At 42.2% G+C, this 17,598-nt stretch overlaps 1 protein-coding gene and 1 long non-coding RNA gene across 2 annotated transcripts; both read right to left on the bottom strand.

Moving 5' to 3' along the window:
* Nucleotides 1-423: 423 nt before the first annotated feature.
* On the bottom strand, nucleotides 424-2,702 carry LOC123138095 (acetolactate synthase 1, chloroplastic). The gene has a single exon (XM_044558002.1). It carries the CDS (start codon nucleotides 2,617-2,619, stop codon nucleotides 679-681), a length of 1,941 nt encoding a protein of 646 aa, XP_044413937.1. The 5' UTR covers nucleotides 2,620-2,702; the 3' UTR covers nucleotides 424-678.
* A 3,982-nt stretch (nucleotides 2,703-6,684) lies between these two features.
* Nucleotides 6,685-8,306, bottom strand: LOC123138094 (uncharacterized). The gene is made up of 3 exons (XR_006468877.1): nucleotides 7,868-8,306; nucleotides 7,386-7,499; nucleotides 6,685-7,284 (listed from the first exon to the last, which is right to left on the bottom strand). It is a non-coding gene; the product is annotated as an uncharacterized lncRNA (long non-coding RNA).
* Nucleotides 8,307-17,598: the final 9,292 nt, after the last annotated feature.

Raw genomic sequence — 17,598 nt, 5'->3', positions numbered from 1 at the left:
CTGCATATCTCTAAATGTCATCTCTTTCTCTGTACAAGCAACCAAGACAAAACACAGTTGCAACATCTCTCTCTCTCTCTCAAAATGCTGTAGAAATCAGCAACCAACACAGCCGAAGCCTCAATCTCTCCTCTCAAGCCGGATATCAAGGAAGAGAAGAATGCCAACACCCTACACTGTCTAGTGCTTGATAAATTAGCCTGGATAGCGGGCTCGATAAATATATGCTTCCATTTCCCCTCCCAACTGTATTCAGATTTCTTCCAGAAAAATGTTTCAATTCCCCGTCTAAAACCAGCCGACCACCCTCCATTCCTCCATCGGTCGTTATGTCATAACCTGACACGGCAGGCATGTAAAGTAACAGAAAGGAACCAGCACACTGTTCGTGAGAAGATGTGAAATTCAAAACAGAACTGAGAATTATTCCATGGAAGTGCTTATTATTGATATGTAGGACAAGAAACTTGCATGATATCTTATGACAGCACATCCCTACAAAAGAGAACAGAGACTACAAAACTACACGGTTCGGAACTAAGTAACACAAGCTTATATGAATGAAACAAGCAAACTAGAAAACGCATGGTTCACAGTTGAACCCCCAGTAGTTGATACAACACGCAGGTATCATGCTGATTGCGCATGTCACACTTGTAGGTCTTGTAGGTCGAAATTTCAGTACGAGGTCCTGCCATCACCCTCCATGATCATGTCCTTAAAAGCACCACCGCTTGGGATCATAGGCAGCACGTGCTCCTGATGCGGGACAATGATATCCAACAAGTATGGCCCTGGGGTCTCAAGCATCTTCTTGATTGCTGCAGTGACTTCGCTCTTCTTCGTCACACGAACTGCCGGAACGTTGAATCCTTTAGCAATCGTCACAAAATCTGGATATATCTCACTCTCATTTTCTGGGTTGCCAAGGTATGTGTGCGCCCGGTTGGCCTTGTAAAACCTATCCTCCCACTGCACCACCATTCCCAGATGCTGGTTGTTCAATATCATCACCTTCACTGGGAGGTTCTCAATACGGATCAACGCCAACTCCTGAATGTTCATGAGGAAACTACCATCCCCATCAATGTCAACAACTGTAACACCTGGGTTGGCCACAGCAGCGCCAGCTGCAGCTGGCAACCCAAATCCCATTGCACCCAAACCGGATGAAGACAGCCACTGCCGTGGCCGCTTGTAAGTGTAATACTGAGCCGCCCACATCTGATGCTGCCCAACACCGGTGGCAATGATCGCCTCCCCTTTTGTCAGCTCATCCAGTACCTGGATAGCATATTGCGGCGGGATGGCCTCACCAAAAGTCTTGAATCCTAGAGGAAACTCCCTCTTCTGCTGATCCAACTCCTTGTGCCATGGACCAAAATCCAGACCCTGTTGTGCTTTGCTCCCATTTAATAGAGCATTCAACCCCTGTAAAGCAAGCTTAACATCTGCACAAATGGAGACATGTGGCTGCTTGTTCTTGCCAATCTCAGCTGGGTCAATGTCAATGTGCACAATCTTGGACCTGCTTGCAAAAGCCTCGATTTTCCCGGTCACACGATCATCAAACCGCACACCAAATGCAAGCAACAGGTCAGCCTTATCTACTGCATAATTTGCATACACAGTGCCATGCATCCCCAGCATGCGCAGAGACAGTGGGTCGTCACTGGGGAAGTTGCCAAGGCCCATAAGAGTAGTTGTAACTGGAATCCCAGTGAGCTCAACAAAGCGGCGCAACTCCTCACCAGATGCAGCGCAGCCACCACCAACATACAGAATTGGGCGCCGTGACTCGCCAACCAGACGCAGGACCTGCTCAAGCGATTCAGTAGATGGTGGCTTGGGCAGGCGGGCGATGTACCCTGGCAAACTCATCGGCGTGTCCCAGACAGGCACAGCCATCTGCTGCTGGATGTCCTTGGGGATATCAACCAGCACCGGCCCCGGGCGGCCAGAGGATGCGAGGAAGAAGGCTTCCTGGATGACGCGGGGGATATCCTCCACGTCAAGGACCAGGTAGTTGTGCTTGGTGATGGAGCGCGTGACCTCCACGATGGGCGTCTCCTGGAACGCATCCGTGCCGATCATGCGGCGGGGGACCTGGCCCGTGATGGCGACCATGGGGATGGAGTCGAGGAGAGCGTCGGCGAGCGCGGAGACGAGGTTGGTGGCCCCCGGGCCGGAGGTGGCGACGCAGACGCCGACGCGGCCGGACGCGCGGGCGTACCCGGACGCCGCGAACGCCTCCCCCTGCTCGTGGCGGAAGAGGTGGTTGGTGATGACTGGCGAGCGCGTCAGCGCCTGGTGGATCTCCATGGACGCGCCGCCAGGGTAGGCGAAGACGTCGACGATGCCGCAGCGCTCCAGCGCCTCGACGAGGATGTCGGCGCCCTTGCGGGGCTCGGAGGGGCCCCACGGCCGGAGCGCGGTGGCGGGAGGCGCGACGGAGGTGGCGGCGGGGGACGCGGCGCAGCACCTGACGATGCGGGCGGGGAGCGCGCGGCGCGAGGCGGGCTGGTGGCGCGGGAGAGGCTGGCGGGCGGGTTTGGGTATGGCGGCGGCGGCGGCGGCGGCGCCCGAGAATGCGACGGCGGGGGAGGTGGCTGCGGCCATGGCGGCGGCGAGGGTTTGGGCGAGGGAGAGATTTCTGTGAGGCAGAGAGAGGGTTGGAATTGGGGAGGGGTGATGGTTTTGTCTTTGGCGCTGTCACGCGGCGGGTGAGTGTGTGGTTCAGATGGGACGCCACTCGTTTGTTTGGGCTAGCTTTTTTATGCAAAAAGGCTGAACCTCAAACAAAGCAATTAATTTGGACTCGTGTGATATGACCAGAGATCTCGTATCTGGTATTTCCACTCGCGGTTGTGGCTATCTTTGCTATATATACCACATTATTTTTGCTACATTTGTTGCACCTATCTTACTTAAGTTAATTCTTAATAAATTGTTAGCCACAGTTTGACTAAAGGGAATCTTCCCACACTTTTTATGTCTATAACATATGGGGTTCACTGCTCAGGAAAATAAATCTTGCCTTAGATGTGGCTAAAACCAAACACCTACATAACTTGATTAAATTTGCCTAAGATGAGGTGTGACAAAGTGTGGCAAGGTATGGTTAGGAACCATACAGCCCCTATGTCTCTCCGGTACCGATTCGTAGGAATGGTCTACGGGCGAACGACTACGGGCCGGCCAATTAGCCGTGTTGTTCGATGCATGCCTTAGCTCATCCATGTTCGATCGCTGCGTTTGATCGGTTCAGTCCGGCTTTCTTTATTATTTCTTTTCATTTTCTTTTTTGTGTGTGTGTTTTTTGCTAGTTTTCTTCGGTTTTTTTCTTCTTTATGTTTTTTTCTTCTTTGATTTTCAATGTTTTTTTCTCCTTTTCTTCTTCTTTATACTTTGGTTTTATTTTATTTTCTTTGGTTTTTTGGTGTTTTTTCTTTGATTTTCTTTTTATTTAGTTATTTGTTTATTTTTTCAACACATGTCTACTTTTGCACATATGTTGTACATTTTTTATACATGTAAAACATTTATTATAAATGACTTACATTATACATGTATAGTTTTAACTTTTTTACAGAAACATGTTTTGAATATATTTTCTAAATATATATTAAACATTTTTTATAAAATACATGATCAAATATATTTTTACTGAAAAAACATTTTTTTTGAACTACATAAACATTTGTGTACACTGTACAGACAATTTTTGATAATATAATGAGCGCATTTGTTAAGCTTGAGAAGAATTATTCAAATGTGACATAATTTTTATTGAATGTATCAAACATTTTACGAACATTACATGAACATTTTTTTTAAACTTAAATACACATTTTTTTAATTCCACATACATTTATTTTGAAATATGTGAGACTGCTAATTGTTATCAACATTTTTGGTACACATAATTAACATTTATACATTTTTCATTCATGTTATATACTTTTATATATATCAAAAATATTTTTCTCTATACAGGTTTAACATTTTTCAAATACAACATTGAAAAAATTCAAAAAATATATAAAATATTTTGAAATACAAATAAAATTAAAGAGAAAGCGAAAAACGAAAATAAAAATATGCATGATGTCATTGTGACATCAGCATGACACAATTAGTGGTTCCTAGCCCGACCCTCAGGCTGTAGGCAAGCCGTGCCTGAGCGTCGCAAAAGGCAGAACATAGCTGCGCCCAGAACGACTATGTATTGCTCGTAGCGACTTCTAGGTGAGAGTCGCCTCTAGCGAGCCGGTAGTGGACAAGCGCAACGACCATGGGGACTCGTCACATTGATATCTTTACATATACTAGTCGAATGCCCGTGCGTTGCCACGGGATATATAACAAAATTGGACAAAGAGACATTTGTCGAATCATCACTATAAGTTACGTCATGTATGTCACATGCAGGTTATGAGTGTGTTCAAACAAATGTTATCTTGTACAAACCCAACCTTCTGGCTCTTGGGAGTTCCTAGTGCAGGCTACAAAAAATCATCCGGAGAATCATCTATGCATGTTTGGATCTTCGTTACCATCTCAAAAGGTTAAAAATAATAACAATGAGATATGCATTATGTACAAAAATAACAAGCACCAGTTAACGAAATGCAAATAGAAATATGTAGAAACATGACCAACCCCATATTTTTGCACAAACCGCATTAATCTCAATTATTTTATGAAGATTTATAGGCTCAACAAACATGTAGATTACTACAGTGTGATTTTTGTGGTGTGTTTTTTACAAATGGGAATTATGAAAATTGGAAGCAAGAGCATTGGTGCCCGAGGGCCATATTGAATTTTCAGTCTTACACTTACAAATTTAACAAAATAGTACTACTACGGGATAGTTATGTACTCCCTCCGTCCGAAAAAAGCTTTTCCGGGCGGAGGGAGTACATGCTATTGACTCAGCAAACACCAATACCATTTTGCTCTCCTTCGCAATCTGGCCGTCATGCCACCTTCAGCTCCATTCCTCTTTGTTGTACTCGTCATCCAACTCATTCCTCCATTAGTCCCATTGTGCCCCACTGACTCTACCCTTCCTTCGGCTTTCTCGCGAGCCTAATTCTCTTTATCTCCTCTACACTTTGCAATGTGTTTTGAAACCTGCAACACCTTCCCTCAATCTGACCGACAGAATGGTTCGTCTGTTTTGTTCTTCGTTAAGTCTAGCAACCTTTCCCTTTGTTATATCAGCATCAAGAAAAACAGAATGTGCGACCACTTGTGTAGGTGCGACGGAGCGTTGTGCATCTCAACGGCTACAACACCAGCCATGCTAGTCTGAGCAGAGGATCCAACATTGAAGCGAGAGACAACTAATATAGCAGTTGCTATCCGCTTTAGGTCTGATCCCAGCATACTCAAGTAGCATAGATTAGATTTATAACACGAGGAATTGTGGCAGGCATAAGTTGACATAGTGATCACAAAGTCAAATCTGCTCACACGACATTGAACTCAAATCAATAAGAATTAACTCCTCCTATGTCCAATGGCCCAAGTTTGTACTTGAAATCTTGCACAATATGCTTGATAACTGCAATCAGCAAGTTGAGTTTAGCCTATTAAACTATGCCCTGTTTTTTTATCAAATATTAATATATTTCCACACTTTCAGAGCAAAAAAAAAATGTAGATAATCCAAAACACAAGCACAAACTCAATCTCTAAGTATGCTTGGTACAATTACTGAGAAATAATGCATAACAATCTTGGGACATGCAAAACTTCCTCAAGGTGCAGAGCACAGCTGAACATAGCATTCTGTAACATAAAAGTGCTCAATAACAATAAAATTTCCATGCCTACTACCTCAATATCTTACATGTAACATCGGCTCATTATGGCGTCTCTAATTACATAGTCAGACCAATTCTCATGAAGATTTCTCAAACTTCATGAGAACTTCTAAGTAAACATGTTAATAAAAATAGGTGTTCATATCTTACCAGCTTATTCTATACGTGCATTTAAAACCAAAAGGCTAAGTGATACATCTACATGGTCATGCACTGATCCAGACAGCCATCTAAACACTTTTGTACACGCATGTTTGCTATTGAACTTGTGAAAAATTCAAAAATCTGAGCCACAAACATGAAACCTTCAGTACAATCTACATTTATGGCACAAACTTCATAATTTTGCCAATCAAGCATCGAGTTCCTACTTGATACAATATGTTGCAGCCTTCGTGAAGCACTTATCATTTCCAATGACTATTTTCGGATTTGGTTGATACAGTACTACTCAGCAGAAATGACATTTTTTTCATAGACGCTTTGTACAAGTTTCATGGCAATTCAAAAAGGCACCGTACACACATACTTCAGTTGCACGAATAAAAGACTGTCCAGATTCAGATTTCGCATGTCATGATAATTTTTACATAACACCTCGAAAACAAAGAAACAAGTCTCACCTTCACATTGTTGGATGGTAGGAGTTCACTCATTCTAGCATAATCTCTAGTCAAGATGGAATACAACAACAGTGATACAAATTGATACCATTGGAAACAAATACTGTATTGTCTTTCCATGAAAATGCTAGTAAATCCAAGAAAATTAGAGTTTGTAATAAATACAAAGATGTTGTGATTAGATGTTGACATCCAACAACCTCTGTTGGCGTAGCTATATGTCGAGATTACATCCAATTGTAATTAGTTCCCGGTTCATTCAAAAAGGAAAATCAGTCACAGTACATGATGTGAATATTTCAAGAAATATATGTCACATTTTCCAATTGTAATTAATCCCTGGTTCCTTCAAAAAGAAAAATCAGTCACAATACATGATGTGAATATTTAAAGAAATATATGTCACATTTTTGCAGCTCCAAATGCTTCTTATCCTTGGGGCTTTTCAATCTCTGATAGTCTGAGAACCCTCCAACTCTCTAATTTCTGTTACACTTTTCCTTTGCTCCGCTGGGCCCTATATTTCTCATTCTTTCTACTGCACCAAAGCAGTTTTAGGTGCACTAAACATTGAGACCAGTAATTTTAGAACTCGTATGTGTCATGAACTCTTACTCTTATGTTGGCCCCGGCGACAATCTCGGCTAGCATGACACCGGTGTAGTAGTAGTGATGGGGGAGGAGCCATTAGAGAGGACAAAGATGGTGTGCCCCGGTGCGAGAGTGCATGATACAGGGAGAAGATGGGGTGCAAGGGTAAGGGAGTCGTCTGTCGCTGCCGCCGACGCTGCTGCAGGTCGCCCTCCCGCATCGAGCTCCTCACCAAGCTATCAAAATCACATGAGGAATATATGCGTTGGCTATGCTCATACTTCAAAAACCCAACATGCTAACAATCACATGCAAGACTTATTTGTATGCCATATACCGGTGCGAGAGTGCATGATACATGGAGAAGATGGGGTGCAAGGGTAAGGGAGTCGTCTGTCGCTGTCGCCGACGCTGCTGCAGGTCGCCCTCCCGCATCGAGCTCCTCACCAAGCTATCAAAATCACACAAGGAATATATGCGTTGGCTACTGCTCACACTTCACAAACCCAACATGCTAACAATCACATGCAAGACTTATTTCTATGCCATATAATTACATCTAAGAAGACCTTTTATATGTACATCGTTGTTGTATTTATATAGGAAAAAGTAAAGAACATTCAACACCATACGATCTGTACCTATTTATTCTACCCTCAACAATCTTTACCTATGTCTTGTACCCTATTTTATACAAGGGTTGGATCACAAGTGAATTAAGTAAAGAGAGGAAGGGATTTCGTCCATGCAAGTAAACCAAATCGGCCCAAAAAAGTTGAACCAACTCAAGAAGCAAGAGAGGGATGGATTTCGTCCTACCACCTAGTCGGAGGAGGTCCAGCCGTCGCCGCTCAGTTGAGGAGGCCGCGCCGTTGGAGGTGAAAGGTGCTGGATCCGTTGCCTTCCGTCTAGGTCGGCCCACGCGGAGGGGACAACGCCGGTGTACGGGCTCGCGGTTCGTCGGCGGCGCCACAACGGTGACCCAGCAGCATCATAAACCGCCAGTGCCACAACGGTAGCAAGCAATCGTTGAGCTGCCACCAGCAGAAGGGAGTGCCGCCAAGGATGTGGTGGTGGTGTCCAGTGTCCACGGCGTTGTGGTTGTAGTACGGATGAGATCTGCACCGTAGCAAGGGAACGAGAGTGGGAGAGGAGATCTTTGCGGCGATATGATGAGGATAAAGGAGTGGAAGAGCAGATTGGCGACTTCTGGCTGAATCGGCGGTTGGGAAGAGGTACGGGGGTGGGGTCTGGGGGAGATGGGTGTGCGTGAGTTTGCTTCTGATGGTTGGATCGTGGGGAAAAAACGTGGGACATGAGTAACCCAAACAACGGACAGGCCGGCTGTGCAACTGGGTTACCTTGGGATGGTGGGCTTGGATTTTGGATGCCAAGGGCGTGGCCCATCACGTCATGGTCGTCGTAGGAAAGGGGAGGTGGGGATCGAATGAGGTCGAATCATCACGACGTTCGATCCCTCTTTAATAATAGAGATATTATAAGAAATACATTAGTTAATTTAAAAAAGTGATTATTACATTTTAAAAATGCAATGTAAAAAAAATGTTCGATCAACTTTTAGAAAATGAATGAGCAATTCAAAAACAATCTATGTGGCATTTAAATAAATCATGTTTTTCAAGCAATTCACGTGTAACTTACAGAAATATGAATAAACCATTCAAAATAATATACAATATAAAAATATTGTTTGCGCAGTTCAGAAAAGTTTCATACCATTCAAAAAAGTATGTTACATTTAAAAAAATGTCCGCGCGTTTCAATCAAAATGTTTGTAATATTTCAAAAAAAAGTGTATAAAATTATTTGCATAATAAAAAATTTAAACACATTTCATATCATAAAATAAAATCTTTCAACATGTATTTGAAAAAAGTTTTCAAAACAAGTACTTTATGTCTGAAAAAAATTATTTATCATGTATTTAAAAATCCTTATATGTGTACAAAAAATGCACAATGTGTATGAAAAAAGTTGACATCAAAATATATAATTTAATAAATGTTAATTATGTATCTGAAGATTAAAATAAAATTTAAAAACGCAAAAAAACAAAGTAAACCGGTGAAAACCAAAGAAAGAAACAAGGAAACTGTAGAAAAAGACAAAAACAAAAAACAAGAGGGTGAAACGAAGAAAACCACTGAAAAATAGAAGAAAAACTAAATAATACCAGAAGAAAACCGATGCAAAACTAGTGAAAAAACATGATATAAAACAAATGGGGAAAAACTAGTGCGGTTTGTAGGCGAGTTGTAATAGGAATCATTTCAGGCGACATATAGCTCCCGATCTCATTGATAGATTGTCGACGAAACGCATAGGAGAGGTTAGTGGGTTGTGCCCCCCCCCCCCCCCGGTTGCACAGAGAACTCCCGCTATTCTTCCCTTTTTTCCTTTTGATTTTTCAGTTGATTTCTATCAAAATAAATTGGCTCATCTAATTGTATATAAAAATGTAATTATAAGATTTAAAAAATAAAATATTTTAAGAATCAAAATTTTTTAATCTTATTCTCGAAATGTTAGAAAGGTTAATGAATTTATAGAATGTCTTGGGAAAATGATCCTATTTTCAAAATCTATCAATGGATTAAAATATATTCACAAACAATTGAAAAAGTGTTTAAACATAAAATTTGGAAAAATGTTTATTATAAAAATTTATCCTTAGATATAAGAAATGTTAATGTACTTCAAATAATGTTCATAAAATTTTAAAATCACAAAATAATCAGACTCGTCAACTTTAAGTAATTTCATATCCTTAGAAAATATAAAAGGTGGACGGAAACTACACAACATTGATAGAAGAAAACAAGAAAAGAATTAACATGATAACAAGAAAATAAACTGGCCCGCCCACCCCGTTAGTTGGCCCAATCCATAATGGGCCTCGTTGTGCAAATGCACGACAACTTGCGAAGACAGTGACAAATAGAAATTGTATGGAATCACAACACGAATAATTTAGACTCATCGTGAAAATCACAATTCGAATGGGCCGAAGCTCAAGAGATCACTCATTCTTTTAATCTTAGCTCCATGGAAGAAATCTTGCCTTGATGTTTAGAATTGATATAGCTAAACTTTTTGATTGACTAGAGTGGAACTTTGTTACTCTCTCTCTCTCTCTCTCTCTCTCTCTCTCTCTCTGAAATGGTTGCATGGACTTTTTATCAACTTGGTTCATGTGTGGATTCCATCCCTACTTCTTTGTTATTATACAAAGCAATCTTAGGATCGCTTCTGCATCACGTTAGGTATAAAACAAGGTTGTCCCCTCTCTCCTTATGTTTTTGTCCTGGTCATTAATGATCTTACTATTTATTTACAATAGCCATGTCCGGTACTCAATTCAATGGTGTTTCTCTTGGACCTAATTTCCTGCTCACTCACTCCGTCGTGTTTGTTGATCTCCTTGTGTGTGGTCAAGTCAATGTTATTGAATTGAACCACATGAGCCAAATTATCCATGGATATTGTTCTACTTCTTGACAAACCCCTCTGTGGAACAAATCTAGAATCATTTTTGGTTGTGGTGTTCTTGTTCACATAAAAAATGCAATCAAGAAAATTTTTCAAGTGAACAACCATCAAGTGAGTGCCAATTGAAGAGTATGACATCTACATCCAAGATCTATCCGAGCAAAAGAGCAAGAGGAACGTGAACAAGCCCTTTAGTTTGGCGCAGTGTTACACGGTGCTCACGGGAAATGAGAAGTGAGCGAGAGGAAATTAGGAAACAACACCAAGGATATCAAGATTGAGCATGCATCTCTATCTTCCATTAGTCTCTAGGAGGATGGTGATGGGGAAGATGAGAGGGGAGAGAAGTGCCACTCTAGCTCAAGGCCGGGTCGGAGAAAGAAAGGGAAGGAGAGGAAAGAATAGTGGAGTGAAGGAAATATGCCCTAGAGGCAATAATAAAGTTATTGTTTATTTCCTTAATTCATGATAAATGTTTATTATTCATGCGCGAATTGTATTAACCGGAAACTTAGTACATGTGTGAATACATAGACAAAACCTATAGTATCTAGTATGCCTCTACTTGACTAGCTCGTTAATCAAAGATGGTTATGTTTCCTAACCATAGACATGTTTGTCATTTGATGAACGGGATCACATCATTAGGAGAATGATGTGATGGACATGACCCATCCGTTAGCTTAGCATTATGATCGTGTTAGTTTCATTGCTACGGCTTTCTTCATGACTTATACAAGTTCCTCAGACTATGAGATTATGCAACTCCCGAATACCAGAGGAACACTTTGTGTGCTACCAAACATCACAACGTAAAAGGGTGATTATAAAGGTGCTCTACAGGTGTCTCCGAAGGTGTTTCTTGGGTTGGCATAGATCAAGATTAGGATTTGTCACTCCGTGTTTCGGAGAGGTATCTCTGGGCCCTCTCGGTAATACTCATCACTATAAGCCTTGCAAGAATTGTGACTAATGAGTTAGTTGTGGGATAAAGTATTACAGAACGAGTAAAGATACTTGCTGGTAACGAGATTGAACTAGGTATTGAGATACCGACGTTCGAATCTCGGGCAAGTAACATACCGATGACAAAGGGAACAACGTATGTTGTTATGCGGTTTGACCGATAAAGATCTTCGTAGAATATGTAGGAACCAATATGAGCATCCAGGTTCCGCTATTGGTTGTTGACCGGAGATGTGTCTCGGTCATGTCTACATAGTTCTTGAACCCGTAGGATCCGCACGCTTAACTTTCGATGACGATTGGTATTATGAGTTTATGTGTTTTGATGTACCGAAGATAGTTCGGAATCCCGTATGTTATCACGGACATGACGAGGAGTCTCGAAATGGTCGAGACATGAAGATTGATATATTGGAAGCCTATCTTTGGACATTGGAATGGTTCCGGGTGAGTTCGGGCATATACTGGAGTACTGGGAGGTTACCGGAACCCCCAGGGAAGTATATGGGCCTTATTGGGCCACCCATGTAGCTCCATCTCCAATTGCACCCTAGTGATGGTACTCCTCTTGCTAGTGGGAGAGAGGAGGAGGCGGCCAGGTGGAGGGCGCCCCCCCCCCCCAAGCCCAATCCGAATTGGGTGGGTGGTCGGCCCCGCCTTTCCTTCCTCCCTCTCCCCCCTTCCTTCTGTCCTAGCCCAACTAGGGAAGGGGGGGGGGGAATCCTACTCCCGGTGGTAGTAGGACTCCTCTAGGGCATGCCATAGAGGGCCGACCCTCCCGCCTCCTCCACTCCTTTATATACGGGGGAGTGGGGCACCCCATAGACACACAAGTTGACATTGTTTAGCCGTGTGTGGTGCCCCCTCCACAGTTACACACCTCGGTCATATCGTCGTAGTGCTTAGGCGAAGCCCTACGCTGGTAACTTCATCATCACCGTCACCATGCCGTCGTGATGACGAAACTCTCCCTCGGCCTCAACTCGATCAAGAGTACGAGGGACGTCCCCGAGCTGAACATGTGCTGATCGCGGAGGTGCCGTACGTTCGGTGCTAAGATCGGTCAAATCGTGAAGACGTACACTACATCAACCGCGTTGTCATAATGCTTCTGCTTTCGGTCTACGAGGGTACAGGGACACACTCTCCCCTATCGTTGCTATGCATCACATAGATAGATCTTGCATGATCGTAGGTTTTTTTTTTGAAATTACCGCGTTCCCCAACAGTGATACCAGAGCCAGGTCTATCCATAGATGTTATATGCACGAGTAGAACACAAAGAGTTGTGGACGATAATAGTCATACTGCTTACCAGCATGTCATACTTTGATTTGGCGGTATTGTTGGATGAAGCGACTCAGGCCGACATTACGGGTACGCTTACGCGAGACTGGTTCAACCGACGTGCTTTGCACATAGGTGGCTAGTGAGTGTCTATTTCTCTAACTTTAGTTGAATCGAGTATGGCTACGCCCGGTCCTTGTTGAAGGTTAAAACAACACACTTGACAAAAAATCGTTGTGGTTCTGATGCGTAGGTAAGAACGACTCTTGCTAGAAGCTCGTAGCGCCACGTAAAACTTGCAACAACAAAGTAGAGGACGTCTAACTTGTTTTTGCAGGGCTTGTTGTGATGTGATATGGTCAAGCATGATGTGATATAAATTGTTGTATGAGATGATCATGTTTTGTAACAAAGTTATCGGCAACTGGCAGGAGCCATATGGTTGTCACTTTATTGTATGCAATGCAATCTCCATGTAATTCTTTTACTTTATCACTAAGCGGTAGCGATAGCCGTAATAATAATAGTTGGTGAGACAACAACGATGCTACGATGGAGATCAAGGTGTCGCGCCGGTGACGTTGGAGATCATAACGATGCTTCGGTGATGGAGATCATGAGCACAAGATGATGATGGCCATATCATGTCACATATTTTGATTGCATGTGATGTTTATCCTTTATGCTTCTTATTTTGCTTAGAACATCGGTAGCATTATAAGATGATCCCTTACTAAATTTCAAGGTACAAGTGTTCTCCCTGAGTATGCACCGTTGCTACAGTTCGTCGTGCCGATACACCACGTGATGATCGGGTGTGATAAGCTCTACGTTCACATACAATGGGTGCAAGCCAGTTTTGCACACGCAGAATACTCGGGTTAAACTTGACGAGCCTAGCATATGCAGATATGGCCTCGGAACATAGATATGATCAACATAGTGATGTTCACCATTGAAAACTACTCCATCTCACGTGATGATCGGACATGGTTTAGTTGATTTGGATCACGTGATCACTTAGATGATTAGAGGGATGTCTATCTAAGCGGGAGTTCTTAAGTAATATGATTAATTGAACTTTAATTTATCATGAACTTAGTACCTGATAGTATTTTTCATGTCTATGTTGTTGTAGATCAATGGTCATGCTACTGTTCCTTTGAATTTTAATGTGTTCCTAGAGAAAGCTAAGTTGAAAGATGATGGCAGCAACTACATGGACTGGGTCCGTAACTTGAGGATTATCCTCATTGCTGCATAGAAGAATTATGTCCTGGAAGCACCGTTAGGTGTACCACCCGCGCCCGCAACTGTAGACATTGTGAATGCCTGGCAGACGCGTGTTGATGACTACTCGATAGTTCAGTGTGCCATGCTTTATGGCCTAGAACTGACTTCAACGACGTTTTGAACGTAATGGAGCATATGAGATGTTCCAGGAGTTGAGGTTGATATTTCAAGCAAATGCCCGGATTGAGAGATATGAAGTCTCTAATAAGTTCTACAACTATAAAATGGAGGAGAATAGTTCTGTCAGTCAACACATACTCAGAATGTCTGGGTACCACAACCACTTGACTCAACTGGGAGTTAATCTTCCTGATGATAGTGTCATTGACAGAGTTCTTCAATCACTGCCACCAAGCTACAAAAGCTTCGTGATGAACTATAATATGCAAGGGATGAACAAGACTATTCCCGAGCTCTTCACGATGCTAAAGGCCAAGGAGGTAGAAATCAAAAAGGAGCATCAAGTGTTGATGGTCAATAAGACCACTAGTTTCAAGAAAAAGGGCAAATGGAAGAAAGGGAACTTCAAGAAGAATGACAAAAAGGTTGATGCTCAAGAGAAGAAACCCAAGTATGGACCTAAGCCTGAAACAGAGTGCTTCTACTACAAAATGACTGGTTACTGGAAGCGGAACTGCCCCAAGTATTTGGCGGATAAGAAGGATGGCAAAGTGAAAGGTATATTTGATATACATGTTATTGATGTGTACTTAACTAATGCTCGTAGTAGCGCCTGGGTATTTGATACTGGTTCTGTTGCTCATATTTGCAACTCGAAATAGGGGCTACGGATTAAGCGAAGATTGGCAAAGGACGAGGTGACAATGCGCGTGGGAAATGGTTCCAAAATCGATGTGATCACGGTCGGCACGCTACCTCTACATCTACCATTGGGATTAGTTTTAGACCTGAATAATTGTTATTTGGTGCCAGCATTGAGCATGAACATTATATCTGGATCTTGTTTGATGTGAGACGGTTATTCATTTAAATCAGAGAATAGTGGTTGTTCTATTTATATGAGCAATATCTTTTATGGTCATGCACCCTTGCTGAGTGGTCTATTTTTGTTGAATCTCGATCGTGATGACACACATGTTCATAATATTGAAGCCAAAAGATGCAAAGTTGATAATGATAGTGCAACTTATTTGTGGCACTGTAGTTTGGGTCATATCAGTGTAAAGCGCATGAAGAAACTCCATGTTGATGGACTTTTGGAATCACTTGATTATGAATCACATGGTGTTTGCGAACCATGCCTCATGGGCAAGATGACTAAAACTCCGTTCTCCGAAACAATGGAATGAGCTACTGACTTATTAGAAATAATACATACTGATGTATGCGGTCCAATGAGTGTTGAGGCTCGTGGCGGGTATCGTTATTTTCTTACCTTCACGGATGATTTAAGCAGATATGGTTATATCTACTTAATGAAGCATAAGTCTGAAACATTTGAAAAGTTCAAAGAATTTTAGAGTGAATGGAAAATCATCGTAACAAGAAAATAAAGTTTCTATGATCTGATCGTGGAGGAGAATATTTGAGTTACGAGTTTGGTCTTCATTTGAAACAACATGGGATAGTTTCACAATTAACCCCACCTGGAACACCACAGCAAAATGGTGTGTCCGAACGTCGTAACCGTACTTTATTAGGTATTGTGCGATTTATGCCGTCTCTTACTAATTTACCGCTATCATTTTGGGGTTATGCTCTAGAGACGGCTACATTCACTTTAAATAGGGCACCATCAAAATCCGTTGAGACGACGCCTTATGAACTGTGGTTTGGCAAGAAACCAAAGTTGTTGTTTCTTAAAGTTTGGGGTTGCAATGCTTATGTGAAAAAGCTTCAACCTGATAAGCTCGAACCCAAATCAGAGAAGTGCATCTTCATAGGATACCCTAAGGAAACCGTTGGGTACACCTTCTATCACAGATCTGAAGGAAAAATCTTTCTTGCTAAAAATGAATCCTTTCTAGAGAAGGAGTTTATCTCGAAAGAAGTGAGTGGGAGGAAAGTAGAAGTTGATGAGGTAACTGTACCCGCTCCCTTGTTGGAAAGTAGTTCATCACAGAAATCAGTTCATGTGATTCCTACACCAATTAGTGAGGAAGCTAATGATGATGATCATGAAGCTTCAGATCAAGTTACTACCGAACCTCGTAGGTCTTCCAGAGTAAGATCCCACCAGAGTGGTACGGTAATCCTATTCTGGAAGTCATGTTACTAGACCATGATGAACCTACGAACTATGAGGAAGCAATGATGAGCCCAGATTCCGCGAAATGGCTTGAGGCCATGAAATCTGAGATGGGATCCATGTATGAGAACAAAGTGTGGACTTTGGTGGACTTGCCCGATGATCGGCAAGCCATAGAAAATAAATGGATCTTTAAGAAGAAGACCGACGCAGATCGTAATGTTACTATTCACAAAGCTCGACTTGTTGCGAAAGGTTTTCGACAAGTTCAAGGAGTTGACTACGATGAGACTTTCCCACCCGTAGCGATGCTTAAGTCTGTCCAAATCATGTTAGCAATTGCTGCATTTTATGATTATTTAATTTGGCAAATGGATGTCAAAACTACATTCCTGAATGGATTTCTGGAACAAGAGTTGTATATGATGCAACCGGAAGGTTTTGTTGATCCAAAGGGTGCTAGCAAAGTGTGCAAGCTCCAGCGATCCATTTATGGACTGGTGCAAGCCTCTTGGAGTTGGAATAAATGCTTTTATAGTGTGATCAAAGCATATGGTTTTATACAGACTTTTGGAGAAGCCTGTATTTACAAGAAAGTGAGTGGGAGCTCTATAGCATTTCTGATCTTATATGTAGATGACATATTGTTGACTGGAAATGATATAAAATTTCTGGATAGCATAAAGGGATACCTGAGTAAGAGTTTTTCTATGAAAGACCTTGGAGAAGATGCTTACATATTGGGCATCAAGATCTATAGAGATAGATCAAGACGCTTAATTGGACTTTCACAAAGCACATACCTTGATAAAGTTTTGAAGAAGTTCAAAATGGACCAGTCAAAGAAAGGGTTGTTGCCTGTGTTACAAGGTGTGAAGTTGAGTCAGTCTCAAAGCTCGACCACCGTAGAAGATAGAGAGAAAATGAAAGTCATTCCCTATGCTTCAGCCATAGGTTCTATCATGTATGCAATGTTGTGTACCAGACATGATGTATGTCTTGCTATAAGCATAGCAGGGAGGTACCAAAGTAATCCCGGAGTGGTGCACTGGACAATGGTCAAGAACATCCTGAAATACCTGAAAAGGACTAATGATATGTTTGTCGTTTATGGAGGTGAAAAAGAGCTCGTCGTAAATGGTTACGTCGATGCAAGCTTTGACACTAATCTGGATGACTCTAAGTCGCAAACCAGATACATATTTTTATTGAAAGGAGGAGCTATCAGTTGGTGCAGTTCCAAGCAGAGCGTCGTGGTGGGATCTATGTGTGAAGCAGAGTACAT

This window comes from Triticum aestivum, chromosome 6B (genome assembly GCF_018294505.1).
Source record: "Triticum aestivum cultivar Chinese Spring chromosome 6B, IWGSC CS RefSeq v2.1, whole genome shotgun sequence".
Lineage (NCBI taxonomy): Eukaryota > Viridiplantae > Streptophyta > Magnoliopsida > Poales > Poaceae > Triticum > Triticum aestivum.
This window is presented reverse-complemented; position numbering and strand designations above follow the sequence as displayed.

Coding starts and splice junctions, on each gene's coding strand:
- LOC123138095 (XM_044558002.1), bottom strand. CDS start 2,619: ATGGCCGCAGCCACCTCCCCCGCCGTCGCATTCTCGGGCGCCGCCGCC.